Genomic DNA, 26,745 nt, shown 5'->3' with positions numbered 1-26,745 from the left:
TTTTTGGTTTAAAGAAACACACGAAAATCCATAAGACACAAAGACATACTTTCACAAGTGCAAATTAAAAGGTGGAGTGCACTTAAATATTTATCCAAAAGAAGCATGCAAAATTTTGCATAAGTGAAACACAAGAATCTACATAGCATAAAGATGTACTTTCACGAGTGAAAATTAGAGTGAAGTGTGTTAAAATAATTATCTCAAAAAGATTAAGTGTAAAAAAAAATTCTCAAGTGAAACACAAGAGAAATGCATAAGGCATAAAGATATACTTTCATGGTTGTAAATTAATGGGTGGAGTATAAAAATAATTACCCCAAAAAAAACAAGTATATAAAATTTATTTAAGTGAAACACAAGAAAAATCTACAAGACACATAGATATACTTTCACAAGTGCAGATTTAAGAATATAGTGTAGTTGAGTAATTATCCAAAAAAAGAATGTACAATTTTACCTAAGTGAAACTCGAGAGAAGTCCATAAGACACAATGACGTACTTTCACAAGTGCAAATTAAAGGATGGAGTGTCTTTTGAAAGACCACATTTTCAACCACCTCTTTTTTGCTAATGTTTTTGGCCTTTCAACATGCCATTTTGTCCCTAGGGTTTCAACCATGATCCTGCCTAGTATTTTTGCCATCACTCTCAGAAACTGTGGGAAAAGGCTGGTCCATTTCATTAAGTTCACATTGGACCTGCACTTGGCCATATGCCATAGTTTGGCTTTGGGTCACATGCAGCCACACTTAGTTTAGTTTTTGTTTTGGGGCCACATGGAGGCATCACATATTTAGGTTTCTGATTTGGTGTGCACATAAAGGGCCCAGGCTACACATAGTTTGGTTTTCCCATGTGCAGTGAAAAGGAGCTTATTCTATTCTTCATTTTCACTATTCCCATGTCTTCCACATGGTAGGTTCGGGTGAGGATAAATTATACGGCACAATACTCCAACTGTCAGCTCCTTTCCCTTCGTTAGTTCCTCAGGCGTGGCCGCCTCCCAAAGAGCGTGAGGTTCACGCTCACGCACAGAGTCCACCTACAGCGAGCTGCTCAAAGAAAGTGACTCAACAAAGTCTGGCTATGGTGATCCTCACTCGGACTCCGCCATTGATCGTGCAGCCTTGGAGGTTCTGGAATGCCAAAACGAGGAGGAGTAGCAAAGCTACTACTATGCGGAATTGCCTAGGGTCCAATACCTCCATCGATACCTTACATCCTTATGACACCCTTTTCTCGCCTCAACTCTGACTACTCCAAGCTTTCCCTTCGGTCCAAAGGGGATAATCGCTAGCTGCTCATTGCCAATTAGCATTGCCTTCAAGGTATGTATAAGCAACCATAGGGCTTCCACCAGCCACATCACCGGCCAGCTCATCATGGTCAACATCGAATTGCGGGGCTACCCATGATGGAAGGTCCTCGAATACTGAACATCATGCAACTTCTCCTTTCTTCCATGGGTCTACATAAAGTTATCCTCAAGTTTCGCATGTCAAATGGGGTCAGCTCCTTCCTCACGCAGAGTTGAAGTTCATGACTACCATGGAACGTGCTCTTGTGGCCTGTAGCATTTTTAGGTCCATTAGGGGATAACTGTCTCTATTGGTGATCGGTTCCATAATAGATGGTCACCTCATCTTGGGGATCTACTTCCCCTAGCATTTGAAAGACCTTGGCCGATAATTTGGGAGCATTCATGAAACCTATGAATCATCAACTCCACCATGCATATAATCCATCATGGATACTTTTATAGTCCACACATATACCCATCATGGAAAATTTTATAGTCCACGCATATACCCATCATGGATACTTTTGGAGGTACCATTCCAAATTATCTACTACTCGACAACCAACTCCATCCTAGCTCGGACAACCATTATCTTTAAAAGCTCTACTTTGCCAATCTCACAGCTCACATTACACCTCCATCCCATCCCCATGTTAGAGCATCTATGTCAAGTCCTATCTCTGTAGGTCTAAGCTTTCTAAACATGTTTCACCACATGCCCAATTTGATAGCAGCAACAACAACCCAATGTCTCATATATATTACCATCCAGCCTAATGGCTCATATATATTAGGATTTGCCATGCTTAATGTAGCTAACCATTTCATGTAGAACCATGGTAAAGTAATATCTACTCATATCTATTCATGCCTCCACCTACAAAGATATAACATATACTTCCATAGACCTGCCAATTGTGAAGGAAAGCAACAATAGTACCAATGCTCATATGCATGCTATCAATAACGATCATCATAGCAAGATCACCCACTTTGCCTTCCACATGGCATAGGGCGGTCTCAAAAACCTCTTTGGTAGAGCAAGCTAGCCCACCACTTCAATGATGCAAATAGAAACCCTAATTTCAATGCTTCCTCAACACCCATGTTTACCTTCCATAATGCATGCTCTCTTCAGGATGGATCTCATCCAAGGCTTTACAACAATAAGTTAGTAGCTTCGTCTAAAGTTGAGAACACACCCACTTTTATCGTGACTACACACTCCAAAACATAATTTGTCAATTTTTTTACATGGGTTGCCTAAACTTTCAAATACATACATCACATAAACATGCTAGCCAATAGACATGACAAGAACCCACTTTAAATATAATCACGCAAGAGGGCCACTTTCAACGTTACCAGCATATTCAGTTGCCATTTTTTCACTCATAGTGCTTTCTTACTACTGACCTACAAAATTATGGCCAGTGCTAAAATTTACAAGCATCGTTGCCCTTCAAAGAGGCCACCCCAAACTGAATTTTTATGTTTCAGATTAAAGCCAAGGTACATTTAAGGCCTTAAATTGCCTTAGCGATTGAGCGCAAATGAAAGCCCGTGTTGAGCGTGAAATGAAACGTCGTGTTGATCGTCAAGACGTTTTAATACGTGCACGCAGTGGCTTATTAGCACAGCAGCTTCAGAGAAGAAGATCATGGCGAAGAGGTCAACCGGCGCCTGGGAGGGGGAGGAGGAGGAGGAGGAGCGGGGCACGCGCACGACAACATCAACCAAACGTAGGCAGAACTATCCGCCGCCGAAACACCATCTCTCCCCCGACGCCAACTTTTTCACCGACATGCAATATTCGACGACTCCGGCGGCGGCGGCCCGTCTCACGTCACCGGATCTGAAGGCTCGCCCCCTTCACGGCAGACTTGAAGAGGTCCCGGCCTTTGATGACCAGAATCCTTTCACGTGGCCACGCGTCCACTTGGGCAGGGACCCCGGCACCACATATACCATGACCACGAACCTGCTCCTCGCTGATCTGGACCAATCACATAATGGCCTGGGCACCTCGAATGCCTGCGGTCTGCTTGCTGCCCACGTCGCCCTGTGGCTCCTGCAACGCCCGCATGTCACAGCCCCTTGCTCGTCCGACTTCAGAAATATCTTCAAACTGGTGAGTGTTCTTGGCTCAAATTAAAAAAAGGTCAATCTTCTCTCCCGTTTGATCTATTTATCACAAGCCTATCAAGGAGATCGAAGGTAGTCCTCTCGCCCTTAGTCGAGCTGGTATAACGGTTGGGTCTCACGGTTTGGTCTCATTATAAAGGAATGCGGGTCGAGTTGGTAGACCGGTTGGGTCTCATTATAGGGATCCATGCTCAATGCTTGTGAATTACGCTGTGAAAGTAACTTGTATGAGCCAATGGAGTAATCCACCTTCCCAACACAAGGAGATCAAAGGATAAATTTATTGGGTCAATCTTCTCTCCCTTTTGATCTATTTAACAAAAGCCACCTATTAAGGAGATCAAAGGGTGAATTTATTAACCTAAATCTAATTCTTGGCTTGCTATCATTGGTCCAAGCATAAAAACTAGGTTTGACCTCGAATATATATATTGGGGTTATTGGTTGCTAGCGTCTCTCACAATATTGTTTACCGTTTTTCCGTTGTATACTAAGTGCACACATGCTTACAAATGCAACAATTTGCAAACTGTAGCTTTGAAGATCCATGGTGCATGTTTTTCATAATTTTGATATTCAATACCTTCCACAAATGTATTGAGGAAAACAGCATGTCTTCCTCTCTTTTTTTGGTTTCATTTGTAATGAAATGTAGGCCTTTAATGAGGATCTCACTCACTCCGTTGATCATCAACTTTTTTTTTCATTTCGTCTTATTTCATTCCTAGTTGCACATGAGAATTTCACCAGAAGGGGGTACCACCGTTCCAAATATTGGTCACTTTGTATGCAGTGGACATTAAACCGTGGGACTAACCCCACAAGAGGATTCGAACCCAAGACCTTGGTCATTAAACCGTGGGACTAACCCCACAAAAGGATTCGAACCCAAGACCTCCTCTAGAGAGTCCAAAGTGTTATCACTAGGCTACCGCCTCGGGGACAATCAATGGCCTCTTTAGATAAGGAGTGATGAAAAACCATGAAAAGCTTTTGAAGTTTTTTAAATGATTTAGTTATATTTTAATTACATTATCCCCAACCCCAGACTTCCTTGGGGCTCGTTAGATAGGGCGTGATGAAAAACCATGGATTTTTTTAATGATTTTGTTATATTTTAATTACATTATCTAATAGAGGTTTATGATGGGATTGCTACAAAGGTACACAACCGGATACTTGAAGAATTTCGAACAGGCGACCTGATGAGGGATAGAATACGAGGGCGTGAAAGCCCTCTGCCGGCATTGGAAGAGGTTCTGCTTTATGTACCGGAAGTTAGACGTGAAGGAACCTACTGCGCATACTTCGAACCTGTAGGAAGGCATAAGAACGATGAAGAGCTGACTGTGCCGGAGGGTATAATGAGCTTTGCAGAACTGTGGAGGCAATGCGTGAAGTCAGGTACCAATCCACGTATCTTCGTAGTATGCTGGTTTTCCCACTATTTCGTGCTCAAGATTGATGCGAACAATCGCTTCTACGTAATCGACACGTATGGACTAGCCTTGCACCCAGACTGGAGGCGTGCCTTTGTGCTCGCCTTCTCCACCGCTACTGAGTTCTATCATACACCCACTCGACAGAAACACCGCCCCTCCAGTAGCGAGAGGGCCTGCTTCTGTTTCATCAGAGATTTCCTAGCAGGCGAGAAATTCCGTTCTATCCTCAACGCCCCAATTCTCACAGAAGACGCTATGCATGCATTTAACTCATATAGAACGATCGAGATCCATGAGATCGCCTTGGCCAATCCCATATCAAACTCTAAACATGGTAGACAAGAGTCTCTCACGGCCATGCAGTCTTAGGCGATCCCTCTAAAACCGGCAAGGATACATTTCAACGTCTCTAGGTAGATTTAGGACGTGGCACCCCGTGGGCCCGGTCACCAGGTCAATGGTCGGTGACGGGTCCATTTGTAGATATATGTCCATAAGGGGTCATGGACATGTGTGTATATCACAAGTGTGCGCACAGTGTAGTGGATAGGAGTTTCGCCACCCTTAGCGGGGACCTGGGTTTGAATCACAGCAAATGCACCGACATACGGATATGGGTTCATCATAACTCTTTTGCATCACTGTCTGTATTGAGGCAATCACCTGCTAGATGACTGCTCATGTTGGGGCTCGCGGGGTGCCATATACACAGGCACCCCGAAATCTACATTGTTTTTTTGACACATATAGGGGTGAGATCAATCCACCTATAGGGGTGAGACCAAGCCACTTCTAGAGGACATTTTAAAAGTGATCTCACCCCTAGAGATGGCAATACGACAAAATAACCCCATTGAAATGTATCCTAAATACTCAAAAACATCACAACACCATTCTAACGGACCAACCAAGGTTATCCCCATGATTAGACTCCAACCAAGCATACCCCATGATTAGACTCCAATCAAACTTACCCACGGTTACTCCATGATTAGACCCCAAACCAAGGTTACTCCATGATTAGACCCAATCAAGGTTACTCCATGATTAGACACCCAAATCAAGGTTACTCCATGATTAGTCTCCAATCAAGGTTACTCCATGATTAGACACCCCAATCAATGTTACTCCATAATCAAGCTCTTACATGTAGTAGTCTAGAAGCAAGTTTATTTTAGGTGCATCTCTACATGTTAAGCTTCCACGTGAAAAGCATCTCTACATGTTATTTTCTAGCTATTGACCTCAACCTCATACATATAGTGATTTTCTTCCCAAGTCATAGGAATAACCACTTTTTTCTAGCTATACATACATATAATTATTTTTTTGTCCCACGAAGAACCAAGGAAGCCTTTGCATAAAATTAATCTTCCAAGATAGTGACCACAGTTTGAAGAGTGTTACTACTTGTCAGAAACACAAAGCACCAAGTGAAGGTAAAGGAGAAACTCAATGGTACATGACTCCATATATGTTTATATGAATGTAAAAAAAAGGCACACATACATGTTGATCATTACTTTCATACTTTTAGTAAAAAAAATTCAAAAGGAGGTGAGAAGATGATACATATAGGAACTCTCATGAGAATTTCTCATAGAAGTAACTTCCTTCCCTTCCAAAAAATAATGATGCTTTTCATGATCATGATATTAGTAGCATACATGCCGGCATGCTAATAAGACCTTCTATATGGAAGTTTAAATTGGTTGTTTGAATTTGGAAAGAGGTAAAACACTACAATATATTATAAAAATAAAAAATATATTTTTAAAAAACTCATGTGTTGCTCTAGAAATGTTGGAAGTTATCATGTGTAATTCCATGAATCTTTGATCTAGCATACATGATACTTTTTACATCACTTATGCCATGATTTTTTTAAAAAAAACCCACTTATCATTAGATGGGGAAACTTTAAATAACACATTATAACATTCTCAAATGTGAAAAACAGTGATGGTGACCCCATGCTATTATGTATGCATTTGTGTAGTCTAAGGTTTCCTTCCTACAAACATTCAATACATTGTTTAAGCATCAATTACCCTTTTTCTTTTTAAAATTAGTGGAAGATTTAATCATAATAGAAAGCATAAAACTTTATCTTTTTGTGCAACTTATCTACTTCTATAATTATATATTCTTATATTTTATGTATCACCACCATAACGTGGTTCTAAACTAGTCCATTTGGGCCCTAAACACAAAGTAACCTGGGAACTACATATTTAAAAGCGTGCTTTAGTGATTTTGACTATGAAGAATAATCTTTCCATTAAATATATAAAAAAACACCAAATTTGCCAAGTTTCACATATAAGTTCTATAGGATATTATGAATCATTTTGAAGTCTTAGGAAAACTAAACATGTTTGCAACTCCATTTTGAAGAATTTTTCTTTATCTAGTGGATGGATAAAACATATGTTACTTTAAAAAATAGAACACTAGGCACTATTTTAGACATATTTAAACATTTCAATGATACATGGTTCTAATGTGAATTTGAAGGATTTAGACATAGTTAAACATTTTTCAAATGATATCTACATGTTTCCAGTGTGAAAAAGATTTACAGAACTTTTCCATTGGGAGCTTTAGATATTTTCAAGTTGACCTCTATTGAGATTTATTATACATGCTAATAGATGGATAAAAATAAATATTCTGATTGAAAGAAAAAGGACTTGTAACAAGCTGACCTCTAGCGAGATTTATTATACATATAGATAGATAGATAAAAATAAATATTCTGATTGAAAGAAAAGGGACTTGTAAACAAAGGAGAATTTTAGGATACACATGCACATGGGGATGGGCCTAGGCACATGTGGTGTTAGGGCATATGGGCCTTGGGACCCTAAAAGGCACCAGCCCTAAGACTATTGTACCCTTTTATGACCCTTTATGATATTTTGACTATTATGTCATTTCTTGGAGCTATGGTTCATGGTGATCTTCCCATGTTTAGGTGGCTACTCTCTATTATGAACAACACATGTGTGTACTCCATGCTAATGAGTGCAACCCTATCCCCTTCATTGTATTGGAATCAAATCTCTTAGCTTGGATCTTGATATTGTGATTAGAAAGTGATTAGTGCTTGATCCATTTTCAAATTAGTGCTTTTACACCGTTCTCAGATTTTGATTTTCTTCATTTTGAGAGGATTAGAAGTGAGATTAATACTTAATAATTTTTGATCTTATAATAATCAATATTTTTAGAAATCCTAATCTACATAATTTCTTGATAATCTTCTTGATTAATGTTTCTTGTTTTTTCTTAAAAATTTTCTTGATTTTCTTGAAATCTTTCAAGATTAGAGGTTCTTTCACTGAGCCTACTAGTTCTTCTCTATCCTTTCTTGGATCTTTAGGATTTTGTGCATTTTTAGGGAGAGATTTGAGGTTTTATGCAGGCATTGGTGATATTTCATCAGAAAAGTGGTGTAGATTGTTCAAAGATTGCTAAGCAATACTACTGTGCAGGATTCAAATTTGTTATAGATTGAGATGAATTTACAAATATTGGTGTAATTTTTTAATCAAGAAAGTGTGCAAATTGAAGATTACAGTTATGTTAAGGATTTTATGCAGATTACTATGTAGTTGACAGTTTCGTTACAAACTAACTTTTTATGCAGAGAAAAATTCCATTTTTAAAGTTTGCAAAGATTATTATGTAGAGTCAAATCTTGGTGACAGTGAGTGATTCTTGATCTAACCTTTCATTAATCTTGGTTATTTCTTGCAAGACTCTGATTCCTTTAAGAGAAATTATTACGAACTTCAAGAAAATAGTGGATATTACTAAGAGTTTATTCAAGAAAGTAAGATTGCTAAATCTTGGTGACATTAATGTAACATTATGCTAGCAATTTACGGATTGTCATTAAAATAGTCTCTAGATCAAGAACATGACTAACAATACAGATTAATACAAGTCTTGATTAGCCATTAATCTTATCAAATGAAAGCAATTTGGATAGCTTATTGATCAAGAAAGTCATTAACAATAGCTTATTAGCAAAGATTTTATGATTAGTAAATCTAATTTTGCTAAATCTTAGCAAATTAAGAAGTTTACAGCAAGCTACAACAATTAACAATAGATTAAGTGGATTGATTAATCTCTGCCATATTGGTTAGTAATTGCAACAGCTTAATCGGAGATCCTTAAGTTTGATTGAGGCCTATTTTGCAAAGTCTTGGTACAAAATAAAGTTTAAGAAGTTTTTCTTAATTTTTTGGAAAATTTTCTAAAAGACTTTTGAGGTTTGCAGTCTTTGATGAAGCTTATATACTTCAAAAATATCTTTGACACTTACAAGCAAATTGCTCGTTTAGGACGTGTTAATTTTGTTGAAGACTGATCCATCACTTCACATAGCTGATTACTCTAGTTTAAGGCACTAGAGAGTAGAGACCAGATAGAGGAGAGTTTCAATATTGGAAGCTTATATCTCTCGATTCTCAGGATGTGCATACTTAAGTGCCAAGCTAAGGGTAACACAAAAAATGCTTGAGCAAACCAAAGATGATTTAGTTGATACCAAAGAGAAAATCAAAGAAGCTTACTCCTCTATGAAGAAAAGAGAACATATAATCTAGCAACTGATGCTTCTTCTGATCCATCACACTGGAATCCTTCCTCTTGAGAAACTTGACAAGCTTGGAAAATGTTAGAACCCACAGAGGCTTTCTCCTATGGTGTTTAGAATGATGTCAAACACTAGGCATGCAACTAGCATGTAGCAAAGAGGTAGCACATAATCTTACATGTGCGTAACTTAATGGCAAGCTTGTAACAAGGGTCCTTAAGGAGAACCACACCATTGAGGCTTGATTACATTTCTCAGATTTCAGATGCTAGGCATGCATCTAAGATCATAAGTATGCATTCTTATCAGACCAAACCAACACATGCACAAAAACTAAGATAGACAAACATGTTGTAGTCTTAGTTAAAACAGCTCTAACAAGGCTCGATTGGGGAAGCTTATTTGCAAAGAGGAAGGATATGAATGTCCAAATACCATCACAGGTATTTAAGGCAGATGCAAGAAAGGGTGGAGAGAGGTAGGAGATGAATGTCCAAAAACCATCATAGGGATTTAAGCAGATGCAAGAAAGGGTGAAGGTACATGTGAAGATCCACCATATGCAAGCATTGTAGGCACATAAGGATTCTCCTCCTCATTGTCTTCTACATCCCATATAAAAACAAAACATAGGATGCCATAACTGTGTAGGCATCTGGGGTAGCCTACACAGCTTAATCATAGACTGATTTCTAAGAACTAGTCTAGTTTATTGGTAAGGTCAATATATTTGGCATTGTATAGGATACATTTCTCTTCCAGAGTAGTCAAGAGGACCCTTTGAGAAAAAGGGCAATCACCAATCTTCTCTAATAGTGGCTCTTGTCGGGCCTTGGTCCACTCAATGTGACTCTTCTCTCATGCCTCTCGGGGAGCCTAACTCCAACCTAAACCCAATATGCAATGGGAAACATGTAATGCTTTAGTAAGGCAACTCTCACTTACCTCTATCTCATTTGCTTAAATTGGGGACTCCTCATGGTAGCTACATCAATGGAAGCACACCAAAGTAGCTCAACAAGGCCGCCACTACCATGCCTCATGTGTAGCCACTGCTCTCTCTCACTCCCTCCCTCACACATAATCACACAAGCATTAAACGTAAGTGATAGGCAAAGTAGAGACTCAGACACACCCTCACACAAGCAATGAAGTAAGAGATAGGCAAGGTTTGAGAGAAGAATAGAGCACTATCTTCACATGAGAGCATACAAGAATGAGGATTTAGAGTTACAATTTTACCTTAATACTTGGCTCATAGTGTTCACACTTGGTTGTGTGGCCAATGTTAAAAGTGAGGTCCTAGTGCATCCAAGACTGTCTATACTAGTGCAAACACCTTGCACTAGCTAGTAACTCTAACCTTATTATCCCATGACGCATCTTTCATATACAAGCAACGATGATCGTGTAGCATTATATGGTAGTGATGTGTGTGAACACACTTAGGACCGTCGGGGCACTTTTTTCCCTCATTAGGAGGTTTTTTTCCTCGTGCGTACGGACACCCTCTTATCTACTCATTTTGGGGTGTATACTTATCTTTTGTATCTGGCACACATTTGCTCATTCTAATCTAGTGAGTTTGTATGCTCTCAAGCTTCTCAATCTTGTGTGTGTGCATTGTTGCAACCCTAACCCTAATTCCAACAATTGGTATCAGAGCTAGCTTTCTTGACACTTGATCTAGTAGTTTGCCTCTCTTCTCATGACCTTGTTTTTTTGTCTCTTCGATTGAGATACCCCCCTAGAAGAAGAAGGTATATACTATAGTGTTTTGTATACGAAGTATATACAACATTTTCGGGGTCCGCAGTGTAATTTGGGTGCGTTTTGGGCACCATAAGGTTTCTGTAGATGTTCTAGAGAGATGTTATTTTGCATTGGTTCTGCTGGATTTTGGGTGTTTGATGTCTTCAACAACATTGACCATCATACTTTTTCCAGTAACACACTATTCTCTACTCTATGATATTTTTCATATACTTTGCAAGTGATTCAATCAGTTGGCAGCCATCCAGGTGTTGCATTCTCAGTGCATACTAAGTACTTGTAGTGTGTTGAAAGATTTTGCATTTGGTAGATAGTCATGGCTTGCAGTATTAATGTATTCAACATGTCTGCTAAGGATAAACTTGATGGGACTAACCACCCATTGTGGTCCTATATGATGAGGCATGTATTGGTTGCTAAAGGCCTTTGGAATGTGGTTAGTGGTGGTAGTGAAACTCGTCTTGTTTCACAACTACCACTGCAACCAGGTGCTGAAGGTACATCTGAAGTAGAATCTGATATAGATGTGGCTCCTCCACATGCACCACCAGTACCTCCCACTACTGCTCAAAGGAGATGAATGGAAGAGATGCACAGGCACATGCATTGTTTGCACCTTCTGTGAAGCGAAGCATTATTCCTCATATTCAGTCATATAAGACTTCAAAATAGGCATGGGATGCACTCGTTGCATTATACCATGTACGCAATGAAAGCACGTGTTGTATATCTGCGTAAACAGTTGGAGTTTGAGCACATGAATGAGGAAGACTCAATGGACAGCTTCTTGACCAAGATTAAAGATTTTAAGGAGCAGCTCACAGTGTGGATGAGATATATCCTAATAGTACATTGGTGCCCACAGTTCTCAATGCATTGCTGGATTCTTATCAGAGTTTTGCCTCTACTCTTAGACTCATGAGATGAAGGGAAATCTAAATGCCCTTACATTTGATGAGCTGGTTTCAGTACTCTTGTAAGAAGAGCAGTCTAGGCGCAAAACAAATCTATTATATATGCGAGTTGGTGACCAAGCTTTTGCTACCAGTTAGAAGAGCAGTCTAGGCGCAAAACAAATTTATTATATATGCGAGTTGGTGACCAAGCTTTTATCAGAAAGGCAAAGGTAAAGCTTCTTCGCATGGTGGCTATATAAGCCAAAATTAGAATCCTTAGCATGCAGAGAAAGAAGGTGATAAGCCTAAAAAGAAGGGCAAGTGTCACTATTGCAGGAAACCAGGACACTACATAAATGAGTGCAAGAAAAGGCTAGAGAAAGAGAAAAAGAAAGAATCGGGCACGGTTGTGGTGGCTGATGCATCTGCACAAGTGTAGAGAAGAAGGAATGTGCAAGTTTTTCTCAAGATGATTGGGCATGGACTGTACATTGCAATTATGACCTTTATGTTCATGATGTATGCATGTCAGTGGCAGAATCGGATGCTTGGTACTTTGATAGTGGTGCTAGTAAGCACATTACTTCACAAAAAAAATTATTCTCATCTTTGGAATCTGTCCCAAGTGTAGGAAATGTCACATGTGCAAATGGTTCCTCATATCCTATCAAAGGAGTTGGTAGAGTTGTGCTCACTGCTACAAATAGGGGTGCATTTACTCTTCCTAAAGTTTTATATGTGCCAGGCATTAAGAAGAACTTGCTACTGTCAGTTTTAGCCTTAGCCTTGTTAGGCTTGATGGTGAAATTTGTGGATGATAGATGTACAATTCAGGATAGAAATGATGGTTATTCTATCATTACCTCATGTACCTTATTTCATGGCCTATACAAGATGGATGTATTTGAGAAGTTACAGCATGATGCTTGCTCAATCTCTACGACTCGTGCTATGAGATACAAAATTATGGCATGCATGATTTGGCTATTTGAATTATAGCAGTGTGTTACGCCTTCAAAGGCATGATATGGTGTCTAAGTTGCCAACTCTTGAGACCCCTGCTAGAGACATGTATGTGAGGGCTGTATTCTTGGTAAAATGCATCGGGCATCATTTCCCAAGGATGGATCCGTGAGAGATGTTAAGAAATTACATCTTATACATAGTGATGTATGTGGTCCTATGAGGACACCATCTATTGGGAGATATCTCTACTTCATCACTTTTATTGATTATTACTCCAGATATAGTTAGGTGTATCCATTAAAGCATAAGTCAGAGTTTTTTATGTGCTTTAAGCACTTTGTATACATGGTTGAAAATGCATGTGAATGTAAAGTTGGCACCCTTCGTTCAGATCGAGGGGGGAGTATATGTCCAAGGAATTTCATGCATATATGGCTGAAAAAGGGAAGGCATCAATGTACAATGCCATACACACCTCAGTAAAATGGTGTAGCTAAGAGGAAGAAAAGGTCTCTCATGGAGCATTAGAAAATTTTGGAGGTCATTTCAAGGGCCTTGTAAAAAATTCACAAACTTGTATTTTCTCTCTCTAGAATTTTTTTTAAAAAGTATACCCTCATTAAATGTGTACTTGGACAAGAAACTATCGCAAGTTATAAAAAATGGATCTGACAAGGTATTGCAATATGTGCACTAGCTACAAAGTCGCTCTCAACTTTTTGGGTTTGCAAAAGGTACTTACATCATCATATGGCACCTTTTCCAAAAATTTGATGCTACTCTCCTAACAGTCTACACTTATTGGCAATTTGGTGTAGAATTTGGTGCTTTTGACATCACCATTGCATCCAGAGTGGCCAAAAACCCTCAAAAGGACTTTTGAATCACTTAAATCGGACACCTGGAGAGGCAAAAACGACCAAAAGAAGGGGAGAAGAGGCTTGTGCAATTTGGCGCGCATTTGGAAATGGAGGCCTCTATGCGCGCCAAATTGCACAAGCCTCTTCTCCCCTTCTTTTGGTCATTTCTGCCTCTCCAGGTGTCCAATTTAAGTGATTCTTCAAAAGTCCTTTTAGGGGTTTTGGCATGCATAGAGGCCTCCATTTCCAAAGGCCTTGATGCGCGCCAAATTGCACAAGCCTCTTCTCCCCTTCTTTTGGTCGTTTCTGCCTCTCCAGGTGTCCGATTTAAGTGATTCAAAAGTCCTTTTGGGGGGTTTTTGGCTGCTCTAGATGCAATGGTGATGTCAAAAGCACCAAATTCTACATCAAAATACCATCAGAAGAAATGTATAGACTCAAGTGTCTACAAAGTTTAGCTTCGAAGTGCTTTTTCTTATCCAACGATGACGTAAGCCATATTTAATAAAGTAACTCTACCTCATTTGAAAAAGATATCCACATTGAATGTTAATCATTTTTTAAAAAGATACCCTCATTGAATGTGAACGTGACTATTTTTTGAAAATTTTCAACCAATGAATGAAACTATTTTTCAATGTTACTTTTGCTTCTTGCTCATTGGTTGCGCTCTATTTTCTCTCTCCTCTAAAAGGCCCTTCAAATGACCTCTGAAATTTCCTAATGATGGCACGATGTATGGTGAAAGCCCAAGATTTACCTCATGGTTTTTGGTTAGAGGCAACTATGTGTGCAAACTATGTGTTGAACAAATGCCTTACCAAGGCCTTGTAGTCTAAAACTCCTTATGAAGCTTGGCATGGCAGGAAGCCTTCTGTGGCTCATTTGCATGTTTTTGGTTGTCTTGCTTATGCTCTTGTGCTTGAGCAACAATGCAGTAAGCTTGATGATGTGATAAGGTAATTAAATGCATATTTATGGGATACAGTATTCAGGGATAGCAAGTTGGTAGCTCCTTTACCTAGCAGAACTCGTGCAGGTTCTCATCATGCAGATAATTCTCATGTGGATCATGTTCTCCTTTCTACTTTATGTAATAAGGAGAAACCTGTATCCTTTGAGGAAGCACACGATGATGATTATTGGATGCATGCTATGCAGAATGAGTATAACTCTATACTCAAGAATGACACCTGGTATTTGACAGATCTACCTCATGGCAAAAAGGCCATTGGTACTAAGTGGGTTTACAAGTTAAAATGCAAAGCAGATGGTAGCATTGATCGCTACAAGGCCAGACTTGTTGCAAAGGGATATGCCAAGCAAAAGGGCATTAATTATGATGAGACCTTTGCACCCACATCTCGTATGACTACCATTAGGTGTCTCATTGCTTTGGCAGCACATCATGGGTGGAATGTACATCAGTTGGATATTAAGACTGCATTCTTGAATGGTGATTTATATGAGAAGGTGTATGTATTGAAGCCTCCTGGTTTTGCTGTGAAAGGAGAAGAGTCTAAAGCATGCAGGTTGAAAAAGGCTCTTTATGGCCTTAAGTAGGCTCCTAGAGCATGGTATGAGAAGATTCATACATACTTGGTTGCAAATGATTTTTGCAACAGTCCAATAGAGAGTACCCTCTATGTGAAGAGGACTAAGGACACATTTTTTGGTCATCGTTCTATATACGTTGATGACATGTTGCTCAGAGCACCCGATTATAGATCAGATTTCAGTCTTAATGGCTGATTCGCAGTCATCGTTTGAGATGTCAAATTTGGGGCCCTTGCATTACTGTTTGGGGATTCACTTTATACATCGCAATGATGTCATTGTTATGCTGTAATCTAAATATATACAAAAGCTATTGAAGAGGTTTAATCTTGAAGATTGTAAACCTGTGGCTACACCTATGGAGACAGGTACTCGACTTAGTCTTCAAGATGTAGGAGACTCTTTTGATGTTAGTTTGTATTAGCAGGCTGTTGGATCTCTTCTTTATGTGTGCAACACGAGGCCAGATATATAGTATACGGTCTCACAGTTCAACAGATTTATGCATAGCCCAGGTATGAGGCATTCACAGGCTATTAAGCGGGGTTTTTGGCTATTTACAAGGCCCTCAGTATTTTGGATTATTTTATCCAAAGGGGGGTGAGTCACAGTTGCATGCTTTCAATGATTCAGATTAGGCTGGATGTTATGACACATGAGTGTCCACTAGTGGGTTTTGCTTTCACTTTATCGATTCATGTATATCATGGTTCAGTAAGAAACAGCTTACAGTGGCCACTTCTAGCTCTGAAGCTGAGTACAGTTTAACTTTTACAATTACAGTTGAGTGTGTGTGGCTCCGACGTCTTATGGTTGATTTGGGTGTTGGGTCAGTCGTCTAGCACTACGATTTTCATTGACAACCAGAGCGCATTAGCAGTTGCGAGGAACCTAGTGTTTCATGCTCGCACAAAGCACATTGAGGTGCATTAACACTATGTTAGGGAAAGACTCTCTGCAGCAAAGATCAGCTTGGTCTATGTGCCTACACATGACAACATGGCAAATTTATTCACGAAGGCTCTTCCTTGTGAAAAGCTTGAAGCTTTTCAGGATTGATCGGCCATACCCTATACATGTTCACGAAGGCTCTTCCTTGTGAAAAGCTTGAAGCTTTTCAGGATTGATCGGCCATACCCTATACATGTTCACATCATCACTCCAGGGGGGATTTGTGGCATTATATGGTAGTGATGTGTGTGAACACACTTGGGACCGTCGAGGTACTTTTTCCCTTACTAGGAGGTTTTTTCCCCGTGCATATGTACACCCTCTTATCTACTCATTTTGGGGTGTGTACTTATTTTTTGTATCTGGCACACATTTGTTCATTCTAATCTAGTGAGTTTGTGTGCTCTCAAGGTGTGCATTGTTGCAACCCTAACCTTAATTCCAATAGATCGCAAATGTAAAATATCCATTATAAGAGAAATATCAATTCTCTAGTGCCTAGGCCAATGAATGTGATAAATATGTGGTGGCCGACCACAATGCCATAGAAGTCTTCAATAGCACTTAACATGCCCGCCTTCCTAAATGCAAATTCCATCCTCGAAAGATGTCATTGTTGAAGAAGTCTTAAGGTCATGGGATAAAAGCAATGCAAGGCTTAGGATAATTTGTATGGCAACACTAATAACAAGTAATATGTTCTTGGAGCAACAAGCAAAAGTTAACAAGGAAATAACAAAATAAGCAGTCATAAAATCAGGGATAAGACTGGCTAAGCTTTCCAAATATGCTACAAAGATGAAGATTAATGTGGATCTAACTTAAAAATAGGTACAAGTCTACATTTCATAAACTAAGTTCAAAAAATATGCCTATGGTTATGACCACAGTCTCAAACACATACAAACCATGTAAAGCTATATGTTAGCTCTACTAGAAGTAAAACTACACGTGATTAGATGATTGCTTACATAACAAAAGTGGGATGCATACATTTATGAGCAGAAACATCCGAGCAAATTTTTTCGAAAGCAGAAATTTTTTAGCATTTCAACAAAGCATATTTCTGAAAGAAATATATGTATTAAGGTAACAACTACTATGTAAGTAACTATGATTTTCACTACAAATTCACAAAACTAGATGTAAATTCACAAAACTAGTGAAATTATTGTATATTTTGTGTAAATTCAAAAAATTAGATGTAAATTCATATTTGACTTTTATTGTGATTTTCACTTATTAATATATTCGATATTCACACAATCCCAAATCAATATACACAATCCTAAACTACATATTTGTGAAATATGACTTTATAGAGACCTAACTTTTGGAGGCATTGTTGCAAGTGCTATATCGGCAAACTGAAAAATATTAATAAGTGAAAATCACAATAGAAGTCAAATATGAGCATCACTCCGTGTTAAAAACATTTGTTGGCAAAACATATTGGGAGGGAGTTGTATTTATATCACAAAAGAAAACCCAACACAATATGACCCTAACAAGCATTTTGAAATGAACCTTAGAAGTGAGCTCTATTTGGCCACATTAAGACTTGCATTTAGAGAGAGCAGAGAGTGAGTAAAATATATATTTCACCAACGAACTACTAAATCTGCAAAAGCGTCCATCTACTAGTGCATACCATGAAGATGCAAACAATGTTACCTCACCCACCTCCGCTGGATACATGGAACTCCCTTCCTCATAATGTTCACCAACCATAGCTGCTTGTGATCTCGCCCCCTCCACGACTCCTTCACATAAGGACCCACAGTCGCATTCTCCTGCCTCCCAATGCCGTGCTCCCAGGTATCACAACAACTATGACATTCTTGGTGAAGCACATGCAGCTGCTGAGATGCTTGAGACCCCACAATCTTCCCTTGAAGATGACCTCGACCTGAGACAAATTTGCGGGAGGCTACCATGGACGACGAGTATCACAGCTCACAACTCTCACTGGACGTGAGGCAAATTTATGGAAGGCCACCATGGACAACGAGTATCACTCGTTGCAGCAAAACAGGACCTGAACAAGAGCGCACAAGTCTGTCTACATGAAGCGGAGGTCGTGGTGGAGCCGTCGACGACGAGCACGCCGTTCCTGAAGCCGTAGCCGTGGGCGCCGCGGAAGCTTCCCGTGCCGCCCACGATGGCCAGCTCGCTGTTTGGTCGGACGTCATTCTGCAGGTGCACGGTGCCGTTATACACGCCGCGCTGTACTTCAAAAGCTCCACCTCCATGAGGTCCGACACTCCGGCAATGTAGCTGGTCTGGATGGTGAACCACCTCATGTATCCGAGCAAGGTGGAATTGCGCTGGCTGAGCTGTGCCCACAAAATGAATTTCGCCAGAGCGAAAATGGTAAGAAGCGGTGACTCTGCACTCACACCTCAGGCATCGAAAATGTATTTCAACATTGCATGACTTGCTTACAGCTTGCTCCTCCTCCAAAGTCTTGCAAAGGGCACGATATGCTGCAAGGGTAGAGCTACGAAGGTAGGGTCTCCGTCTTGCTCTCTCATGCGCAACGGAACGAGCAGCATTACGAAGTGTACGTCTGCGAGAATAGACCAAGACAAGCACCGCCTGTGTGATGCTCTAGGCGATGAGCAAGCAGGGTCTGGGTCTCCATCGAGTCGCTCTCTCATGTGCAAGGCAGTGCGTGAGTGTAGGGCGACGACTTGCTCTGCTGTGTGACGAGCAGGCATGGTCTCCATCTGGCTCGACTCTCACGCGCAAGGCAACCACCAGCAGCAGTAGCACTGGGTAGGCGATGCTCTAGGCGATGAGCAGGCAGCGTCTCCATCTCGCTCTCTCACACTCATGAAGGCAACCAGCAGTAGCACCGGTTGTGTGATGCTCCAAGCGATGAGCACACAATGACATGAAAAGACGACTAGTACATGAGCACAGGGTGATAACTCGCTTGGCTGTGTGATGCTCTAGGCGACGAGGAGGCATGGTCTCCATCTTGCTCAGGCAACCAACAGTAAAAGCATGAAGAGACGACCAGTGCATGAGCGTACTCTAGGACTGACGTGCCCACAAAATGAATTTCGCCAGCGAAATACATGTTGGAGAGGGCCGCGTGCTGCTACAGTCTGCTCAGAGGAATCGCACAGCAGGGGGAGCAGCAGCAAAGGTCATTTTGCGGAAGGCAGAGTCCAGACTACGTTGAAGTGTTGAAGACGATGTCCGCAGCAGGGCAGAACCAACTATGAATATAGGAGACTACCGTATGTTGTACATCACAAAAGAGTTACTTGTGAAGATTAAGGCCAAAATGTCCATAACATTAGAGCAAAACGAAAGTTCTCAGTATAGTTTAATATAGGAGACTACCATATGTTGTACATCACAAAAGAGTTACTTGTGAAGATTAAGGCCAAAATGTCCATAATATTAGAGCAAAACGAAAGTTCTCACTATGGTTGAATATAGGAGATTCCCATATGTTGTACATCACAAAAGAGTTACTTGCTATTTTGCCATTTCACAAGGTGAAAAAGACCTCTCTAACCTTGACTAAAAAGGGGTGAAACGGATATATTATTTGATAAAGAGAAGCCACAGAGTATACATTGTCTAACTCAGTCCCCACTAATTACCATTCTAAACAACATCCATGCCATTTTCGATGGCTCTGGATTCTTGCCTTGAATTGTTTCCCAAGCTCAGCCTTGATCAAGAAGGATCCCCAGCATTTGAATGGCAACCTTGGACTTAATATCATGTGTCTTTGTCCAACACTACTAGTAGGTGACCAAGATCCTTTGGTCTTCAAACCTTGTGCGAGGATAGAAAAGAATATGCCCTCTTACCTTGGGATCTCTTCCATATAAAGTCTTTCATAAAACCTAAAACCTTGTTCCAATGGCAAGTCTTAAGATCAATAAAAGGAGTGAAGATATATACATAGGCCATCAAGATTTTATTCACAATGATTACCTTGAAATAAAAGCAGAGATAAATATAATCCCATTTCTAGAATTTAGTATTTTTCTCTCTCCAATAACTAGCCCCACTTTTCTAGATACATCAATCCCTGTGGCGAAAAACCTAGTAGGTTCATGAAAACCTAGTCGTTATTGATTACACATCCATCTAGTTATATCATCCCCAAACAAAACAAAGATACTATAATCATGCACACACTTGGAGTAGTCTGATGCATCTAGAAAGCATGGCACTAGGAGCTTCATTACAACATTAGAATCTCATTTGATGCTTCGAGAAAAGCAAAGAACCATCAACAAATCACTACATGACTAATTATTCATAAATATTAAATTAAAAACCCCTAATTTGTTTTTTTTATCAATGGACAAATCAAAATACACTAAAAGAGTATGAGAGCCTTGCCTCCTCACAAACCTTCTCAATAAAAAAACCCTTATAAATAGACATTCAATATGAGAATTGATCTAGCATGGATGATCCAAGACAAAAAGGAAATTAGAAATTCTCTACCTAGATCCTAGCCTCGTCAACATGAGAGCCTTGCTTCCTTCATGAAAAAGAGACTTAATCTAGCATGGATGATCAACACAAAAATGAAATAAGAAATTCTCTACCTAGGTCCTAGCTTAGTCAAAACTCTACACAAGAAGTATTAATGCACTCTATTGTAGGGTTTTTAAATATCCAACTATAATAGCACACATTTTCACTTTCTTATCTCCACCAACTCTTTTCTTGGAATCATAGTTTTCACTATTTACATCCCCTTGATAAAGCCATATGTACATCCCCTTGACTCTGTACTCAAGGCAAGAGGGTTTAAGCTGAAGTACTTCCAGATGTAGGGAAAAACAGAGATGGAAGTGTAGGTTGTGTTGATGGGAGACCTCACGTGTGATGGACAATGTGTGGAATGGACTGCAAAAGTTATTAAAGACATCCAAACAAGGATCAACTCATCCATAGGCTTGGAGTGTAATGTGCATCATGTCAATGTGGTGGTGGAGAAGGAGCCTGTGGAGCTCACTCTCTCAACCATTGGGTTACATAAAAAGGGTCAGAGGTACAAGTCTGTGGTGTCTGTTTTTCCATCATACAATTGTGAGGACTTTGTAAGAAGGACATGCTTTGAAGGAAGATATGTGCCATGTAAATACCTTTATTTTATCTACCTCACATATTTGGGGCTTGATGCAGATAAACATATGTTTATTCACCAAGTAGCTTTAACCAAGCATGAGCTATACTAGACATTGCATACTCTTGGGATAACATTGACAATAGAGCCATGCCTTTACTTGTTTTACATTTCTACTTATCCATGCTTTTTGGGAACATTTTGGATGAATTTGTTAGAAATCCTAACATTCGGTTTGCTTGATATACCGTTTGGATATATAAAAGCATTTTTCTTGCTTTTATGTTTACATATTAAAAATATAAGTATTAGAGAAATTCCAACAATGTTTTGATCAAGGTAATATTCAGATATGATTTTATATACATGGTTTTCATAATTTATATGAAAAATACTATTTTATGAAATTTGAAGCTTATCATAATTTATATGAAAAATACTATTTTATGAAATTTGAAGCTTATCTATGCATTCACTTTGTCACTCGGATTGCTCGTATGTTTTTGCTTGGAAAATGCTCGTCCCCACAAAAGTGTGTATTTTGTTTGTGTTTCTTTTTTTAACGTTTTTTTTTTTGCTTCTTTTGTGAAATGAAGAGTAACAAGCTACCACCATGGGGAGACCAAAGCAATGGTCTAGTTACTCTGTCCAAGGATATCAAGAACCGCTAAGAGCCTCCAATGATGATGGTTTATTAGTGAAGCAAAGACACATAGTTCCACCCTATGAGAAATCAAGGCATCGGTCTTATGATACCATTGCTAGATTTCCAAAGACCTACCAAGATTCCACATGGTGATGGCTATCTTCTTGGTGATGTTTTTTGTTTTTTTTTATTTTGTACTTTTTTATAATGTAACAACCATCTTTTTCACTCACACACTCGCTAGAGAGCTAGAATATAGCTAAATAAATGTAAAATGGATTACTTGGCATATTTTCTCTTTAGATACATAATCTAGGAAGATTTAAAAGAAAAGATGCTAGCATTAATATTCATCTTGGAAGCTACTAAGAGAAAAGCGAACCAGTCAAGTGCAATGCAAATATGCTCTCCAAGGAAACAATTGTAGTATAGAATTGCAAAAGAGAGATGTATGAAGAGCCAGTTTTGAATACACTAAAGCTCGTGAAGTCATTGCTTATCTTTTTTCTTTTGATCTTGGTGAAAGACTTTGTAGCTACTTGTCACTCAAGAATGAAGATTTTTGTGTAGGTGTGTGATGTTGTAGAAGACTTTGTTTTTAATCATGATAAACCTATAAAAATTCTCAAGAAAAGCTCTGCACATGTTGAGTAGCCAAGACGATGAAAATAAGTAATTTTTAAGCTGTGTACAAATTATTAATGCTATACATGTCGGGTCAATACCTGTTGTTATGGTATTAAATTTTCCAACTAGCTCCCTCTCGATGTGAACATGGTGAAATGTCTCGGAGTAAGGTGTCTTAGAGGGTTTTAAGGAAGAGGAGACTATCTCCTTGGCTCACCACCTCAAGTTTTTCCTTTACTCACTTTTGTGTAAGCTTGATGAAACCATCCTTTCTAAATGCTATGTTAAGAAGGGCTAGGTGATGGTACACATGTGAGTGCTTGAGATGTGCTTACATCCAACTGAAGAGGTGGCAATGTGCTTACATCCAACTGAAGAGGTGGCAATGTGCTTACATAAGAGTGATTTTGGCTTAGGCACTCTTTATGATGTATTGGCATGTCTATTTCCTCTTGAGGGGGTGTTGCACTTGGAAGAGTTGGAGTTCAGTAGCATGAGTTGATGCTTTGATGGGTGAAGAAGCCTCTTGGAAAGCAAGTCTTTAGATTGTTGATGTTGAAGCATGCTTTGACTCCCCCCTTCTTGAGCTTTGTTGTACCCTCAAAATATTTTTAGGTAGCCAATTTTGGATAGGTGTGGATGTTGTAGACACATGCATAAGTGCCTTGCCCTTGTCTACTCTCAGTGTGAAGCAATTGCTACTGGTGGTGGAGTTGTCACAATCTTTGTTTGGATAGGTCTCCTCTTCCAAGTGTGATTTGGACATTGGGGCACATTGGTTATGGTCATTGATGAAGAAACCTTGATGTACTTGGGACGGGATAAGATGGTAGTTTACGTTTTCTTAGGGACCTAAATCCAAGAATTTCCTTTATAAAAGCCTTGTGCTTATAAAAGCTCCTTTTGGATCCACCAAGGAGTAGCTTGTAGCCTTGACCTCCTCCATTTGTTGTTTCTCCTACTTCTTGTAAGATTTAATTTTGGTGGAGAGAGGAGTCAATGGTGGGACAAACTATTGGAACTTCTTGGGAAGTCTTCTCCCTAATAAATTCATATGTGGACTCTACAACACGTTTTGGTTTTCATTTATGAGAGCTCTTTGATTCTTCTTTTTTGGTGTAGTCGATGGAGAAGTTGAGGTTGAAGAATTTTCCATTGACAACAGTGTAGAGGGGTTTGAGAAACTAGCTTCAAATCCATTTGATGGAAAAGCTCCCTCCTTTTTATCATCCTTGAGAGCTAGAAACTTCACTGAAGGTTGTATAAAGACTAGAGTTTTGTAGTTAGAATATTCTACCATATGTTCAATCTCTTTTGCAAAATCACTTTTACTTTTTCACTTATCAACCAATTGTAACCAAGGGTTATTGGCCCTTTGAAGTTACCTTTAGGCAAGACTAGAAATTCGCCAACAAGATGCTCATTATCACAATAGGCATCAATTTTTAACAAACCAAGCACTTTTGTATTTTTCTTCTTGCTACTCCTCACTCTAGCTTTACTTGATTCAAGATCAAGTTTCCTAGTTGTGGCACCAAGCAACAAAAGAGAGTAAGTTGTACATGGCTTCTCCATCAATCAAAGCACTAAATAGCACTTTCCCATAGGGGCTAGCTGTTAAAACCCTAAGATCTCTCTAGATAATTTTTATGCATAAACATGCATAAATCAGGCATAAACTCATCCACCCGACCACCCCCGAGCCCAAGGGATGCACATATGAATCATAATGAAGTACATCATACCTTTACCTTGATGTCCCATACCATCAAGAGGTATAACTCCAATCCAGTAGCATGTAGCTATAGTGTGAAATGGTAGGTGAGTAGTTATGATCCTCTACACAAGAGAACATAACATAACCTAGCCTCAAGATAACATCAAGAGACCATAGCCTAAGCCTCCCTTGAGTGTGCCCCATGCCCCTATTATATAGGAGGGCCCTCAAGTGACTCTTGACTCTCCATTTCCCATGTGTGACCCTTGGTGGATGCGGACCCTAACCTTAACCCTTAAGGTTAGTCCTAACCCATGCTCCACTAGAGCTTGTTCCCATGCTCCCATGCTCACAAGCCTAATGTGGATTAGCCTTGTCATGAGAATATATTTTAAGTCCTCTTTAAGAATATTATTTTCCCTCTTGAGTAATTTGGGGACGCCTAGGTTACTCTTGCGTCATGCCGACCAGGTTAATATCGTGGGTGACACCACTATAAATATTAATACGTGCGGTATATGACGTATGCTTGGGATCGTCTATGATTATTTCAGTTAGGTTTGTATGTCAGGGTGATTCCTGGGGTACTTACGCCTGGTAGTCATGAGTTGGTGATGGTTTGTGCCTGTTTAATATTTGTGGGATTAATTTAATTATTAATTAGGCTTATATTTTCAGGTGATGAAGATTATGAGGATTGATGAATAATGTCGAGGAGAATGTTTCTTATGCGCATCATATTTATTTTTACAAGCGTAGCTTGTAACCTTAGTAGTTGATTTTTCCATTTTGATACATTGGGAAAAATACATTTATAATGTTGTATTTATTAAAGCCTAAAGGCTTTACCCTAGCCCCAATTTTTGGGACACTCTATTTTTGTTGTGGAAGAGTGTCGTGCTCTCTAAAAGCACACTTTGTATATTTTTGGGGGCTATGGCCTATTTTTGGTTGAAAGTTAATAAAAATACTCTTGTGTGGGGAAGGCCACGCACAAGGGGGGGGAAGATTGCACCCAACATGTTTGTCTTGGAGCTAAGTATTATGTTTGCTATGCTTTTGTTCAATTTATTTGATTTTGTTGAAACCTGCAAAGCATGTGTTTTCATGGTTGAATTTATGTGTTGAATTTCTCAAGTGTTCCATCCTAGAGAACGATTCCATTTTCAGTGGTATCAGAGCTTGGGCTAGGAGATTTGTGGAAAGGTGGGAAAGGTCATCAACACAACTCTCAAGAAAGTTACAGGCTTTTAACCGGTGGACAAAAGAAGGGTTTGTGGTCTTTAACCAAAAATTCAAATTCTCAAACTAGCTCTACTTCTCAAACCCATTTACCTCTTCCCAAAACCATTCTTCTTCATCAAAAAGTGGTTTTGCTTAAAGCTTCATGAATTTCAAATCCAACCGTATAGATGGATTCCCCATAGCCAAAAACCTCATGTGATTTGCTCAGTTTTTGCAAAGGTTCAAGGTAGAAGCAACCTATAATGGACGGGGACTGCATGCTGTGTGAGCTTTAGCCATGAAAAATAAATAAAATCAAGCAAAATTTGAAGCGTGGATTTGCAGCCTCACGGGTGAAAAAACGTGAGAAGAAGAAGACCAAAAATCATTCAAGCACTAATTACTTAATCTCAATTAAGCCAAATCCTCAACTTAACCCAATTCTACTTTTCCCAAGCCCAATGCATGTCACATCAACTTTTGGAGCTTTCACACTACCTATTTTCTTATTTCAAGGGAAATTCCAAAGAATTGCAATTTTCAGATTTTTGGGTGCAGAAAATTGATTTTTCAGGGCTCAAAGAGGCTTAAAAAGGCCAAATAAATACCAGAAAATTTTAAAATAATTTTTGAAAAATTCTAAAAATTCTCAAAAATTATTACAGAGGTTTGGCCAAGTTTTTAGAATTGTTTGAGCAGTGCTCAAGGTGCAGAAAATTATTTCTTCAGCATTTCGACTAGCCCAAGTCTCCTAAATCACTTGGAATGGCTCGGGACTTATGCGAAACGAAGGGAATTCGACCCAACCATTGAACCAAAGTCTTTGTTCAGTTTCAACACAAATTGAATTGCGGGAGAATTGAGATAAGTACAATCATTTGCTTTATTTACATACATCAAATAATACCAATTTTACTT

The 26,745-nt window shown here is 39.4% G+C and overlaps 1 protein-coding gene across 1 annotated transcript; it reads left to right on the top strand.

The window, feature by feature from the left end:
- Window positions 1-2,914: 2,914 nt before the first annotated feature.
- Window positions 2,915-5,260, top strand: LOC147622676 (uncharacterized). Its single transcript, XM_086822676.1, has 2 exons — window positions 2,915-3,435; window positions 4,613-5,260. The coding sequence occupies exons 1-2, from the start codon at window positions 2,965-2,967 to the stop codon at window positions 5,258-5,260; spliced, it is 1,119 nt and encodes a 372-aa protein (XP_086678802.1). The 5' UTR covers window positions 2,915-2,964.
- Window positions 5,261-26,745: the final 21,485 nt, after the last annotated feature.

The sequence above is a fragment of the Cibotium barometz genome, chromosome 28 (assembly GCF_041138505.1).
Source record: "Cibotium barometz isolate CiBa-2024 chromosome 28, ASM4113850v1, whole genome shotgun sequence".
In the NCBI taxonomy this organism is placed as follows: domain Eukaryota; kingdom Viridiplantae; phylum Streptophyta; class Polypodiopsida; order Cyatheales; family Cibotiaceae; genus Cibotium; species Cibotium barometz.
This window is presented reverse-complemented; position numbering and strand designations above follow the sequence as displayed.